The sequence below is a fragment of the Gopherus evgoodei genome, chromosome 1 (assembly GCF_007399415.2).
Source record: "Gopherus evgoodei ecotype Sinaloan lineage chromosome 1, rGopEvg1_v1.p, whole genome shotgun sequence".
Classification (NCBI taxonomy): Eukaryota; Metazoa; Chordata; order Testudines; family Testudinidae; genus Gopherus; species Gopherus evgoodei.
The window spans coordinates 15,850,865-15,867,205 of NC_044322.1; the positions used below are offsets into that span (position 1 = coordinate 15,850,865).

Sequence of the window (16,341 nt, forward strand, 5' to 3'; positions counted from 1 at the left end):
TCACTCGAGTGGCTCCGCAGACAGCCGCACCAGCCACTGCTCTGAGCAGCTGACCCCGGGGTGGCCAGAGTGGCCGCTGACCTCTCAGGGCTCCTCGCTAGGGCAGCCACAGGACCCCTAGAGTTCTCCTCCCTCTGGCAGCTGGTGCTGCAAGCCCCCCCCCACAGGTGGTGCAGGTGATACCCCAGGTTCCTCTCCCTGAAGCCCCCCCCCAAACGATTAAATCAGAGGTATTTATCGTATAAGTCCTGGACAGGTCATGGGCTATGATTGTTTGTTTCTTGCCCAGGACCTGTCCAGACTTTTACTAAAAACACCCATGATTAAATTGTAGCCTTAATCATAATGTATATACATAAGAAGGCCAAATTAAGGTTTTATTTGCAACCTTAACTTTGGCATTTCCTAACCTGTGAGTGCTTGATATTGCAACTTTAATGTCCTTTTAACTTTTTAATGTGATAAATTTATATATATATGTATGACCTTAAAGCCTTTTCATTTACAAATACCACTGGAAATCAATGTTTTGTGACTCTGTTGCAAAGGCTGACATGGCAAACACGTAAATAATGTATAAACTGACATTCTTTACACTGCTTTAGATATTAGCAACTCATCAACAGGGAAAGCACAATACTCTCAACTCCAGTTTCGGCAGGTGAATAAACAAGGAACTGATTTTCAGCGGGTTGATTTAAAACAGTTTTTCAAACTTTAAATTCACCTCTTCTGTACAAAGCCAAATTACTTGGGCCTTGTCCATGGAGCTACGTGCGGTAGTGGCTATTCAACCCCCATAGGGGTGGGACTGCCACACAGTCAACCTGAAGCTGCTATTCCAGCTCAGAGGCCACTGCCTTTCAATGCTCCACATGTAGCAGTTCTGGCCCACTACAACCATGTAGTCACAGATCCTGTGTCCCCTTGAATGACCCGTTGAAGTCTTGCAAATATCACTCATTCCCACTCTGCTTAGCTCCAGGTACAAAGCCTGATTTGTAGAGCTAATCACAAAACATATTTCCTCTTATGTCTCTGTAGGTTTCTCCAGATAACAGCTTTAAATACAAAGAGCAAGGACAGGGGAAGGAGGTTTGCCTCTCAGAACTAGAAGTTGGGATTTCCTGCTAATGCTAAACAATAGCATATATATGGCTTGGAATCTGGGCTACCAGATTAGGCTGAGTAGGTTGATAAAAAATTACAATTTACATTTGGGTTTTTAAAATCTCACCTACTTGAATTCATTCCTGTCAATTATTAAACTGGGATCCTTCAACTCGGATGTGTATGGAAATTCAGCAGAAGCTGAATATATTACCACACTAATGAAACACAGAGCTATTGTAACCCACACACCTTCTGGGTGCGGTGTTCTGTCCCATCCAGTGGCACCGAGACCACTTAGAGAGATAAAATGAGTCTGTTCTACAGCCTTAGCTAACAGCCAGTTAGCTTTTAGCTCATGCCCTATGCTCCAGAGGTACCCGTTTTGATCCTGCCCACCAATGACCAGAGTCTATCAGTGTTACACTATCACTACGCTTGGACCAATTTCTAGCCTGGCATAACTAGACACAGTCCAACTGACTTCACCAGATTTGGGCCTATTTATGAATGAGGCTATAGGTAAAATTATCAGTCACCAAAGTGACTCCAGAACTTAAGTCCATTTTCAAAAGCGACAGACACTTGGGTACTTAGCACCACTGATTTTCAGTGAGATTTAAGCTCCTAAGTCACTTTTGCAAATGAGGCTTAGCCTCCTAACTGAATTTGGAGCTTTCAAAAATTATATTAAGTGCTTTTAAATCCTAGTAATATGAAATAAGTGGGTTTCTGGGTTCCATTTATAAAACGAGTAGCTTAGTGGTTTGGCATTGCTTGATCCGAAGAGCAGCATTTGGTGCCTTATGAGACAAACTCTACTTCAGTCACAGTGGAGTAAATCCTGAATAATGGTACAGTGGAGTTATCCAGGTTTACACTGATGTAGCTGAAAGCATAAGCTGATTCTATGTGCTTGCCAATGAAAAAGGGCCTACAAGTAAAATTTTCAGAAGTGTCCAAGTGAATTATGAGCATAAAAAAATTGCTCATAATAAATCTTAAAAAGGGCAGTTTTGAAATCTATTGACTGTCAATGAAAACTTAGTATCTAAATTGCTTCTGAAAATGGTACATTGGCACTTTTGAAAATTTTACCCTAACTCTTTGGGGTAAACTGGAAACACAAAGAAACTATATGCAGATTCACCTCATATGAATGTATTACTGACAAGGATTATGCCACTTGTAGAACTTTAGAAGCCATCTTACCGGACATACAAATGGGTTTCCAATCAAGCCATAGCTACAATGACCAAGTATTAGCTTTGACAACACACACTGAGGCTGCATTCCAGTGAAAACTCAAGTCTGGGGCAGCTTTCTTAGTCTTATCTTCTGCCTATGACACGATGTGGAGGAATGGCCTCCTCCTGAAAGCAAGCAAAATTATCCCATGCACCGATAAAAGTCTTCCAGGACATTCTGACCAACCTTTTGTGTTTTCCTGAGCAACCAGGTCAGCAGGCCATGCACTCTCAATGATGGCCTACCACAAGGATCAGTCTTAGCACCGGCCCTGCTTAATATCCGCACCAGTGGTCTGAACCGAACATTATAACAGAAATTGATGGTGATGACATTGCTTTGACCATACAGGCACAGGATTTACCTACACAGAACAAATCCTGACTAAGGATGGAACCTTAAAACCATTTTAAAATGGAATAATATTTATTATACTGACAGCTAAACCCAAACATCATTCGGCTTATTGTGTCAGCATTTCATCTAAACAATCAAATGGTTAGGCAGGAACAGCACATGGACTTCTGTGGCTTGCAGATAAAACATGATCCCACCCTGAAATATGAACAGCACCTGAAAAATATTCATGACAGAATTAAGATACATGTGAATTTCATCCAGAAACTGGCAGGAATGACCTGGAAGCTAATGCAAAAACTTTACAGACCTTGTCACTGATTCTTATCTCCTGAACTGCAAAATACTGCTCACTCATCTGGACACATCGCTCACACACATTGCTTGTTGACTGTCAATTTAAGAGTGTCATGCAGATTAATATGGGCACCAAAAAACACGTCACAACCATGGCTTCCCATACTGGTGCACATCTACCCACCTCAAGTTCACTGCAATATCAGAATTCTTTGGAGGCTCCATCATGTTCGAGGGAACATGAATCTTCCAATACACAAAGACCTAAATAATATACTGAGATTCTGACTCAAATCCAGAAAATCTTTTAGGCTGGCAATGCAAGAGCTCAAAAGATTCAGGTTTTCTCCCTGAAGATCAGTGGTGAACAAGGTGGAAGGACACCAACATCCTTAAAAAACACAATATAAAGGACCCACAAAAAATATGGCCCACTTTGAATCGCAGCTGCACATCACATGGCAGACGTGCCTACCTTCTCCAGTAAATGGGGTCTGAGATACAATCCTATCTGTGACTGAGGAAATGGACTTCAAACTATGGAACACTTTGTCAATCAATGGCCCAAGTAATGACGTGATGGTGGAATCACTGCCGTTCACTTCGCATCACCTGAAGCAATCAATTGGATCATTAATCTAGACTTGGGCATCTAACATTGCTGTTTTTAAGCCAAACAGAAGAATCAGAAGAATGTAATATGCTGTAAGTGGATGGTTAATGGATTACTGAAAAGTTTACTAACAAATTTATAACACCACAGATTAGTTTTCTTATTGGAGATGTAAAATAACAGTCTTTACCCTTTCATAGTCATATTCATTTGTGATGTAAATGAAGGTATACTTGGTTTCCCACCCCAACATGTAATTTACAAGTGGTTGGAGTTGCTTAATTTGTATTGATGTAGCATTCGGGTGGTTTGCAGAATGAGCATAATGATAGAAAGTGTAGTAAGAAAAGTTACTAAATAATAGAATGCAAAATAAAATGTGTGTTTGACAAAACTTGTTTTATCTTTCACCCTTCTGTTAGAGTAAGGAAGCAGGAAAATGACTATCTTTTCTATTGGCATGTGAGTTTTGCCCATCCACTGAATGTCAGATCAGTGCAAACATATTTTATCATTTCCACCCATTTTCAGACCAATTTACCACACCCAGTACACAACTTCTCCATGACTTACATCCCTGCTCAGTTTGGCCCAGAGACTTCCATGCTTGTTGTAAGCATTCATGCAAGGTCTGATTTTGACCACAAATGTCCATTCTCCAACTGATTTTTGAGCAATATTAGAACTCATTAATTGGCTTTTTATTGAAACAACATGTGTAAATGCACTAGGAAAAAACTTGTTCTCTCTCTGAAGAATTCAGGTCTTCATAATCAGAATTTTGCCAATTGATGGCAGCTCAGCACCGGTTTATTGTCCGAGAAAAGTGGTATAGTTACTATTATGGAAAAATGTGCTATTGTAAGATTGGGGAGGAAAAATCTTTTAAAGCTGTTTAAAGATTAAGACTTCATGAGCTGTTACAAAAATAATTGACTTGCCACACTCCCATGAAGTTATCTTGGTGGTTAATGGCCTTTGTGAAAGCTAATTCTTATTTTAAATTGAAAAATATTAATAAAGTTCATCTTATATAAAAATGTCTCCTGCAAGCAAAGCCACTTTCAATGAAGCTTGTGGTTAGTGCTTTCCTGGACTCACAGTACATCCTTATTCCTACTGTGATGATGTTTCTCCTGCTTGCAAAAGAATGAGGAGAGGGGAATACACACATGCATATCAATTTTACTCTATATTTATCTTTTCCCATTAGATTAGCAACTGTGCTCAAGTAACTCACTTCAGATAAAGCTAACAAGACTATGCTATTTTAAAAAGCTTTATCATTCTGGGATTAAAATCTTGAGGGATTTTTAAAAAGGTAGCTAATTTAGAAGTGAAACATAAGTAAAACCCAGTTGAGTGGATCAACATGTCCTTCTGACAAGTCGGGCAGAATAACAAATTTAAGATGCCTTTTTACCCAGAAGGATTTTTGCAATTGGCAAACCTCTGGTTCCCTGTCCTTGAAAAATGTTTATGAAAGACTTTTTTGTGTTCTTTTTTCATCTTTTGCCCTGTAGAATCTAAGAAGAAAAAAATAATTATGCCCTGAAAGCTTTGTACAGTTGAAAACAGCATGACAGACTGATATCACTTTAAACATTTGTTCTGTAAAATATAGATATAATTTGCATAGACTCGCCCCCCCATATATTTGATAATAGTATTCTCAGAATGACTCCAAATCTGATAGACGGTTTTGTGAATGGATACGTTTAAGACAAAAGAAGTTTTAGGGTAAATTAACCCTGCTTCTGTTGAAGTAACAAGCAAAACTCTCATTGATTTCAGAGGCAGTAGCAGTGGGTTTGGTGACAATACAGGGCTAGATTATGATGATACGATCTGCATTAAATTAAGGGCACTCAATTCACTGCTATTTTCAGTCCTTACAGCGAATTCATGCAACTCTTACTCAGACAGTGAGTGCAGAAAAAGATAAGGACAGGTATATATGCATTGACAGTCATAAGGTGGGATGTTCCTACCTTCAGTGACCTGCATCTAGAGTAAATTAGAGTTCCTTGAAATACCAGCTTTGAGTGGCTTCTTTATATTTCTCTAATTATGGCTATTGACCTTAATAGAAAGCTGCACCCATTTTGCTTATCCCATCAGCATGAGAGTTCACAAGATGAGCAGCACTTCTTATTATCAAACAGTGATGTGTAGAAGATTCATTCCAACTGGCATTTCTAAATCTAATTCTAGAGATGACCACTTCCACATAAAATAAAGTAATCTGTGGCACTAGTTGCATGAGAGAGATTATAACTTGAATTCCAACAAAATTTAAAATTGGTTTAACCCTAATATTTTAAACATACCCTCATGCCAAGTTCTGGGCTGACTGACACCTCATGGCACTGCACTGGCTCTGGAGTCTGAGATACAAAATCATGTAATGTTTGTCTACTGATGTTACTCTTCTCTCTTGTTTAGGATTGACTTTGACAGCTTCATGGTGAGTGTAAAGCAGTGTGGAAGTTGGCACATAGTGTTTAATTCTTACGTGTTAAAGAATAATATTTCCTGTCTGATGGTTATACCAGCAGGCTAAAAACTGGTTCACTGTCTCCTTCACTAAACGTAATGTCATCAGTGTTAAAGTGACATCACTTCACAGCAGGAGGGCCATGCTGCTCACCCACCCAGCATGAGGGTACATTACAACTGTAATTAGAAACATACATCTTCATGGTGACCAGAGCTTGGTATGTAAAAGAACTATTGGACCTCTGGCCAAAATAGGAGCAGTTTTGCCTTTAAGAGTGAGTGAACTGCTTCCTCTAGAGCCAAAGCCATGATCAGTGAGATCCCAATTCTGCGAGGCATTGATCACTCTCACCTCGATTACTACTGGAGTCAATGGCAGTTAAAAACTCTAACCAATTCACAGGATTAAGCCCTTACTGAGAGGGACATAGGTGGCCTAGGACCGTGGTACTCTGCTTGTTCAATACAGAACGAAACTGTATGTCTCTGTGACACCGTGCTACAGCATCCAAATTCACTCCTAAAGGAGGGCTTCCTAGTTGTAAACAAAATAACAAACCGACATGGAAGTGACCACGATTAAATCTAATGACAAATTGCTTTCAAGCTCCATGTAATTGATTGACAGTTAAGGGCTGGAAACAACACACCATCCCAGAGTGAGTAATGGGCAGCAATTCCCTGGTAGCTATAAATTACAACCTCTTCTGGTCTACCACATCCATTATAAAATACAAGGGAAAAGAAAACTGAGTTTTGATTTAGCATCAGAAATTTCTCTTATCTGCTCATGCTTTAGTGTGCCTGTTTGAATGGCTCCATTCCAAAAATTGTGGAAAAAATGGTAAAATCAGGCACTTGGAAAGTGATTTTCATAGACGTATCCCTAAGTAAGAACTTAATTATATTAATTGCTCCCAGAGTATATACTGGAGCAAAGAACTATTATGGAAGAGGTCAATGGTTTCAAGAAAATAAAGGTTATTTTCTATTGTTTTCAGTTATAATTAATGTATTAATTGTACAGGAGGTCAATCTAGATCAGGGGTCAGCAACCTTTCAGAAGTGCTGTGCCGAGTCTTCATTTATTCACTCTAATTTAAGGTTTCGCGTGCTGGTAATACATTTTAATGTTTTTTAGAAGATCTCAGTCTATATATTATATAACTAAACTAGTGTTGTATTGTAAAATAAATAAGGTTTTCAAAATGTTTAAGAAGCTTCATTTAAAATGAAATTAAAATGTTGATCTTATGCTGCCGGACTGCTCAGACTGCTTCTGGTCTGGGGTTCTGTTCACCTAAGCCGGCAGCGGGCTGAGCAAGGCCTGTGGCCAGGACCCCGGCTGGCAATGGTCCGGCAGCCAGAACCCAAGACCAGCAGCAGGCCATGTGGGGCCGGCGGCCGGGACCCAGAGGGCTAGGGGTAGAGGGCTGGGTATGTGGGAGGTGTGCAGGTGTCAGGGCAGAGGGGAGCCTGGGTATGTGTAGGGGTGCCAGAGTCAGGGCTACAGTTGTTGGGGAGGTGGGGGGAGATGGAGTCAAGCAGAGGGCTGGGTGTGTATGAGGGAGGTACAGCGCTCAGGGCAGGGGCCTGGGGTGTCTGCGGGGCAGAGGGCAGTGTGTGTGTGTGTGTGTGTGTGTGTGGGGTCAGGGCTCAGGGGAGAGTGCTGGGTGACTGCCCCCCTAAGAACTCCCAACCCCCCTGCTCCTTGTCTCCTGACTACCCCCTCCTGGAACCCCTGCCCCCAACTGCCCCCCAGGACACCACCCTCTATCTAAGCCTCCCTGTTCCTTGTCCCCGGACGGGACCCTACCCCCACCTATCCCCTGACTGCCCTGACCCTTATCCACACCCCCATCCCCAGCCAGACCTCCGGGACTCCCATACCCCATCCTCCCTGACAGGACCCCCAAAATTTCCAACCCATTCAACTGCCCACCCGATCCCTGTCTGCCCAAACCCCTCTCCACACCCTTGCCTCCTGAAAGGACCCCCAGAACTCCCAACTCATCCAATGCCCGCACTAGCTCCTTGTCCCCTGACCACCCCCTCCAGAGACCCCCCCATCCTAACTGCCCCCCCCCGGACTCTCGTTGCTCCCAGTCCCCTGACTGCCCTGACCCCTATCCACTCCCCGCCCCCTGACAGACCCTGGGACTCCCATGCCCCATCCAACCCACTCTGTCCCCTGACTGCCCCCACCCCTTATCCAACCCCCACATCTCTGGACCCCTTAGCATGAGGCTCCACACAGAGCCTGTGGGAGAGCACAGCCCTGCCCCTCAGAGTGCTGCGCGAGGCGGCATCAGAGGTCCGATTGAGCAGAAAGCGTCTCTGCCTCCCCGCGGAGCCAAACGCTGCCCCACAGGAGCACGCAGCCCCAACCCACAGAGTGCTGCGCGCAGCAGCACGACTCCAGGGGAGGGGAGAAGGCGGGGGAGGGGCCAGCAGCTTGCTGCGCTCAGCCTGGGAGTGCAGACCCCGCAGCTTGCCTTGCCCGGAGAGTGGGGCCATTTGCCCATCCCGTGCGCACAACTATGCTTCTGCTCCCTGCCCCTGCGGGGGGAGCGGAGGGCAGAGGACAGCGGGCCAGGCTGGGCAGGATTTTTTAATGGCATGCTGGAGTCCCGGCAGGCTCCAGCGTGCCATTAAAAATTGGCTCGTGTGCCGTCTTTGGCATGCGTGCCATAGGTTGCCAACCGCTAATCTAGATGATCAGAAAGGAGAAAGTGGTCAGAGTGCTGTACATAACAGAATAATATGCCATTCTCATGAAATACAAAGTGAGGGGGCCAAAGTGCAAAAAAAGGAAAAAGAGGAATTGAAAGGCACTTTGGTAAATAAAGGGCCAATTGTGATGGGTCTACATAAATTGTTTGGGTTTTTTTGGGGGGGCACTTTAAAATGTTTTTTAAAGGTGAGAGGGATAAATGAGAAGGATTCCATACAGAATGAGTTGCACTTTGTAGACCCCAAAGGAAAGGTCCAGTCACTTGCTGATTCAAAAGCAAGGGTGGAAATCCTCAAATGTCTGGACAGTTTGTGAATGTAGATTTAGAGTTTAGATACTGCCAGTATAAGGCTCCAACACTAGGTGTTCAAAGTAGCCGGAGCCAACACCTATTTTTTAGTCTTTGGGCTATTCACCACCTATTTGCTTTAAGTATGTCTTTGATTATTTGCTATTTGCTTCTGAAATGCTATTCAAGTATCAGAGGGGTAGCCGTGTTAGTCTGGATCTGTAAAAGCAGCAAAGAATCCTGTGGCATCTTATAGACTAACAGACGTTTTGGAGCATGAGCTTTCGTGGGTGAATATCCACTTTGTCGGATGCATGTAGTGGAAATTTCCAGGGGCAGGTATATATATGCAAGCAAGCTAGAGATAACGAGGTTAGTTCAATCAGGGAGGATGAAGCCCTGTTCTAGCAATGGAGGTGTGAAAACCAAGGGAGGAGAAACTGGTTTTGTAGTTGGCAAGCCATTCACCATCTTTGTTTAATCCTGAGCTGATGGTATCAAAATTGCAAATGATCTGAAGCTCAACAGTTTCTCTTTGTAAGTCTGATCCTGAAGTTTTTTTGCTGCAGGATGGCCACCTTAAGGTCTGCTATAGTGTGGCCAGGGAGGCTGAAGTGTTCTCCTACAGGTTTTTGTATATTGCCATTCCTAATATCTGATTTGTGTCCGTTTATCCTTTTCCGTAGAGACTGTCCAGTTTGGCCGATGTACACAGCAGAGGGGCATTGCTGGCATATATTACATTGGTGGACGTGCAGGTGAATGAATCGGTGATGGTGTGGCTGATCTGGTTAGGTCCTGTGATGGTGTCGCTGGTGTAGATATGTGGGCAGAGCTGGCATCGAGGTTTGTTGCAAGGATTGGTTCCTGAGCTAGAGTTACTATGGTGTGGTGTGCAGTTACTGGTGAGAATATGTTTCAGATTGGCAGGTTGTCTATGGGCGAGGACTGGCCTGCCACCCAAGGCCTGTGAAAGCGTGGGATCATTGTCCAGGATGGGTTGTAGATCCCTGATGATGCGTTGGAGGGATTTTAGCTGGGGACTGTACGTGATGGCCACTGGAGTCCTGTTCTTTTCTTTCTTGGGTTTGTCTTGCAGTAGGAGGCTTCTGGGTACACGTCTGGCTCTGTTGATCTGTTTCCTTATTTCCTCGTGCGGGTATTGTAGTTTTGAGAATGCTTGGTGGAGATTTTGTAGGTGTTGGTCTCCGTCTGAGGGGTTAGAGCAGATGCGGTTGTACCTCAGTGCTTGGCTGTAGACAATGGATCGTGTGATGTGCCCGGGATGGAAGCTGGAGGCATGAAGGTAGGCATAGCGGTTGGCAGGTTTTCGGTATAGGGTGGTGTTAATGTGACCATCACTTATTTGCACCGTGGTGTCTAGGAAGTGGACCTCCCATGTAGATTGGTCCAGGCTGAGGTTGATGGTGGGGTGGAAGCTGTTGAAATCGTCGTGGAATTTTTCCAGAGTCTCCTTCCCATGGGTCCAGATGATGAAGATGTCATCAATGTAGTGTAGGTAGAGAAGGGACGTGAGTGGATGAGAGCTGAGGAAGCGTTGTTCCAGGTCGGCCATAAAAATATTGACATATTGTGGGGCCATGCGGGTGCCCATAGCGGTGCCATTGATCTGGAGATATATATTGTCATCAAATTTGAAACATATTGTCACCAGTAACTGCACACTGCACCATAGTAACTCGAGCTCAGGAACCAATCCATGCAACAAACCTCGATGCCAACTCTGCCCATATAGCTACACCAGCATCACAGGACCTAACCAGATCAGCCACACCATCACTGGTTCATTCATCCACCAATGTAATATACGCCATCATATGCCAGCAATGCCCCTCTGCTATGTACATCAGCCAGACTGGACAGTCTCTACAGAAAAGGATAAACGGACACAAATCAGATATTAGGAATGGCAATATACAAAAACCTGTAGGAGAACACTTCAGTCTCCCTGGCCACACTATAGCAGAGCTTAAGGTGGCCATCCTGCAGCAAAAAAACTTCAGGACCAGACTTCAAAGAGAAACCGTTGAGCTTCAGTTCATTTGCAAATTTGACCCCATCAGCTCAGGATTAAACAAAGACGGTGAATGGCTTGCCAACTACAAAACCAGTTTCTCCTCCCTTGGTTTTCACACCTCCACTGCTAGAACAGGGTCTCATCCTCCTTGATTGAACTAACCTTGTTATCTCTAGCTTGCTTGCATATATATACCTGGCCCTGGAAATTTCCACTACGTGCATCTGACGAAGTGGGTATTCACCCACGAAAGCTCATGCTCCAAAACATCTGTTAGTCTATAAGGTGCCACAGGATTCTGAAATGCTATTCGTCACCTCTTTATGGTTTCTTGCCTGGGTGCCTGAAATGTTTATAAACTAGAGGATATTCATAAAATTTCCACATGGCTGCACAAAACAGCCCCCAGAATACATTCTTCCCCTACCCGATGGAACCATATAACTGCAAACCAGCAAAATGGCGCAGGTTCTAACACAGCTGCCACTGATCTCCTTCCCTCTGTTATACCATCATCCAGCACATGGGAAAGATGTTGCTGTTAGATTTTAAGTGCGTGTGGCTTGTTTTTTGTATGTGTATTGCAATTTGTACATAAATAATATCATGTATACAACAAGAGATAATTTGGCTAGTGATTGGTTCATACTGTAATCTGATTGTTTTTTTCAGTTTTAAATTTAAACGACCAATATTTAATTTTATAAAGTGACTACTCAATATAAAGCCAGTTGAAGTCAATGGAAAGACTCCCACTGACTTCACTGGATTTTGAATCAGGTCTCCTATGTTCAGTAACCACTTTTCAGAAGAGATTTTACTCTAAATTTGAATTTATATGCTAGATATAATTGGCCTAAATTTGAATTTATATGCTAGATATAATTGGCTGATTCTCTTCTGCACACCACCTTGTGCAGTTATGTATACGTGTGCAGTAAGGATAACAGAATTCTGATTTTGGTTGCATTTTACACTTTGCTCGTGTAAGTGACTACATAACATGCAGGACAATGCCAATCAGGCTTAATGACTCTGGAAAAAAAGTGACTGTGTCCATAGCATGAACTTGCATTCATTTTTAAGACACAACTTGGAAAAAAAATCTATCTTGTACAAATGGATCCTTGCTGAGCTAAATAACTGCAAAAACAAATGCAATACTTTAATACGTTTTTAAAGTGGGACCAGGGAGAGGACTTTTTAAATGGGGAAAAACATATCCCGGTTCCTGGGAGGATCTAGTCAGTGTTACATTTATGAACAACAGTATTTATATTAGAAACACTGCATTAACCTTGAATGGTATGGCATTAACATTGGCTGTTCACATTTCAGGGAAGGATTTGCTGGAGAAAAACTTCACTGTTATGGGAGAAGGTCCTAGCCCCACCATAATGAAGAAAGGCCTTGCCAGAATAAGCTGAATAGTATTTAGATGACATTATCTAGCGTTTTTTCTGTTTGTTTATACTCCTCGAATTTATTGGGAGTAACAATTATTGGAGAGAAAAATGTGATCTCAATTTGGAACCACTGGAACAGGTAGACTCCATCTCCCCTCCCCAGGCTTCTCCAATTCACTGCTGATGCAATGGCATGAGGGGTAGAGACCACTGTAACTATACCTGCATCATTAAAAATTCAAGCTCCATGTTTCAAGACTCTATGCAACCTATTTCCTGCTTACCTCTCTGCTCTCATCTCATTTTGCATCCCTCTCCACTCTGCCTAAGTTGTAGAACAAACCACATCTTTCTCCCTCTTCTGTTTCCATATCTTTCTTCATGCTGCCCCATATGCCTTGCAGCCCGGTCCCTGAGTGGGTCCAGTACATCTCCACATATTTGTCCCTCCTGAAAACACTCTTTTGCAAGTAGGTCAATAAATCTTAGGCCCACGCATCCTCTCTCACCTACAGAAAAAGATCACACACACAAACACACCTACACACGTGGAATCAACAAGACACATGTCTAACTTCACCATTTAATCAGTTGTTTTGTTGTTTCCCCACTTCCTTACTCTGTGTATCATAAAGTTCAAGGGTTCATACCTTTTTATACTACAGACCACGTCTTAAGAGAGAGACTGTCTTATGAATTCCACCTGCTTCCATTCATGATTGCACGGACCAGCACTCATGCATTCATAATCCCATAAAAACCCCTATGGCAATTATAGCAACAGCTTAGATGGAAGATTAACATTAGGAAAGTGTTTACCTATTTTTTTTCAGTATCTAGATACCTACCAAGGCCCATGTCATTGTGATATCTGAGGGTATTCTGAAGTCTCCATTATTTAACATGGCAAAACCAATGAGCAGGGGTAGTATCCTGTGATCAGCCAGTTCTCCGTGGAACAAATTCCAGGTACTCTGCCAGTGATCCGCAATCCAATTGATCTCATTATAACAAATTTGTGCAACCATTGTTATTAACTTTAGAACTGAAACCTTAGATAGAACGTTTATAACTGGCATAGAAGTAATATTCCAAAGGAGAATTTGGTTTGGTTGGACAGAATTCATTCTCCTTCATGCCACTTCAGTTTTTGACCTCTCTACTGAAATTATCAACAAAGGTACCAACTAATATCAGTTTCAGTGGCAGTTCTGATATTTGATGAAACCAACAACTACTTCACTAAGGCAACCCATCAGACAGCATAGACATTTACAAATATCAGTAACATCGGATGATACATTTCCCCATTAGTCCAGCACTGCTAACTTTGAGATTTTTTTTAGAGATTTAGCTAATTTCAATTTGTCTGGCTTTAACATCCAGCCCCTGGTTCTGGTTATACCTTTCTCTGCTAGAGATTTTTACTACCTGGTATGTTCTCCCCAAAAGGTACGTATACAACATAATTAAGTCACCTCTTGATCTTCTTTTTGATAAGCTGAACAGACTGAGTTCTTTAAGACACTTTTCCCAGCCCTTGAATAATTTTTATGGCTCTTCTTTGCATCCTCTCCTATATATTTTTAGATTAGTGCACATTGGTTTTGGAATAAAACTCAAACCTTTGCACATTTGTGCCAAGTGAAGTAGTAAAGCAGCAATTATACATACCTCCTTTTGCTGGGTATAACTCCCATCTCCTCGCTGTCTCCTTCCTGAGTGACTCTCCTCGCCTGCCACCACTCATCATCAGAGGCATTAATAACGTGGAGGATGTCTCCGAATTTGAAACTGAGTCCTTGACTTGGGAGGCCACTGTCCTTGCTTTTGTCATAGTCAAACATAGCTCTGGGGAAGCAAAATAAGGGTATGAAAACAGGCAATTATACTAGTCTTGACAGCATTTACTACTGAACAACTTCTTGTAGTTTAAGCCCCTCTTATTCCTTTCAATAGGGATCATAAGAATTACCTCTTCGTAATTTAAACTACCTTATTTCCTATTTTCTTTCACAATGTTTATGCATTAATTGGAGAGTTTCAGAGCTTAGCGGATAAAATATATGTAGTATCATGCATTTGTTTACAAAAATCTCTCACTTGTAACATTTAGACTCATGTCTGTGACAATTTATGATTGTAATGGTGCCCCCTTCTTATCTTCCTACAAAACATACCATTGTATTTGCACACAATGAAAGATGTAATGAGGACAGTATGACAACTAACTAGAAAGAAAATGCTAAATTTTTTACAGTCAAATTGTAGTTCCATTGAAGTCAATGAGAGTTTTGAAATTAGTTAAAAGTGAAGCCAGATTATGTACCCTTAGGCCAAATCCTGCAACTGGATGTGTGCGGGTAGGGTGTTTGTATCTGCATGCAGCCTCCTTGACCTCCACGGGACTCCATGTAAGTGCAGAGGTCTGTCTCTATGAATCCAGTTATAGGGTCTTGCCCTCAGTTTTTCCCAGTTGAAAACGAATAGGAAAGGTTTCTCCTAGTAAAATATAGTTTTAAGAACCCAATAAACTAGAATTAACATTTCTTGTCCTGTGGAAAAAAAAATCTGATTACAACTCCTAAATGCAGAATTCCTAGTTTAGTGTGGTCCCAAGGAGTACGTACTGATTTGTACCCCCTATTGTTAGGGAAAAAGGTTTGAACATCTTTATTAGTAAACATTTCCATATGAAGGATTTAATACAATTAATGGTTGCCCATTGTAGTGCAATTGCATAGAATGGTTATAGAAGCATAATGAGTAGATTTAAAACACTCCAGGCTACGTCCTTTAATGAAAAGAATGTTTTTAAATGAGTTGTCACAGTTATTACTGTGTTGCTTTAGGTTGTATCTCTACAACCACAATCATTTCATAGCTGCAAGCACTCACTCTGGATGAAATTATGTAAGGAGGAAAAATACATTAAAATAGTATCTTTTCTTAGGGAGACTATAGATGTGCATCGCGCATCTTTAGAAAAGTGACTACTGGAGAGGGTTCTTTTAGTCAGTGCAGCCGCTCCAGTCACCCATCTTAGATGGGTAAAGACAATAAAAGATCTGGCATTATTTCACTGAACTTTATGCCATCTGTGGGGCTGATTTCACTTGCATCTTCCTTTTTCAATGCACTTGGAGCATGGATAACCCTTACATCCTTTTACTGCAGAAGCAGATGCCCAGTGAAGATACAGAAACCCCTTAAAAGCTTAAGTCAGCAATTGGAATGTAACAAATTAATTAAAGATATGGTCTTTAAAGGGCCCTTGCCAGTAGTGGGTTATCTGCTGCTCTGCAGTATAACCCTACAATCAAGAGCTACATCAATCCCAACAGCATATTCTGATAGCTAAGAAATGAGTGAAGTCTTGTTTTCCTTGAGAAATTAATGGAAAATCACATCTGGAGATGTGGCAGTGCCCTCACTGACCAGTATTAAACCAATAACTTGTTTATAATTGGCTTTAAAAGATGGAAGCGAAACTCTGACTTTTACTAAATGCCATGAGGCTCACATGCATTAAACAAAAGCATTTTGTGAGCAAGTCCATTAAATAATAATGTACGTTGATATGAAAGGCAGTAACAGCCTTATAGACCTGTCCATAGAGCTGGCAACAAGACCAAGTATTGGTTACATACAGTAGATTCTGAATACATCCACAGTTAATTATCTCCAAACACGACATCATTTTCTGCAAAGCAGAGAATGAGCAAGATACTCTTACTCCAGAAGTGAAAC

The 16,341-nt window shown here is 42.0% G+C and overlaps 1 protein-coding gene across 10 annotated transcripts in view; it reads right to left on the reverse strand.

The window, feature by feature from the left end:
* Positions 1-16,341, reverse strand: part of DLG2 (discs large MAGUK scaffold protein 2) — a 1,569,268-nt gene that overhangs the window by 61,715 nt on the left and 1,491,212 nt on the right. For all 10 annotated transcript variants that reach the window (XM_030558530.1, XM_030558473.1, XM_030558462.1 and 7 more), the window contains one exon: positions 14,266-14,442. In XM_030558530.1, the coding sequence (XP_030414390.1) occupies positions 14,266-14,442 (177 nt within the window). The remainder of the gene's footprint in view (positions 1-14,265; positions 14,443-16,341) is intronic.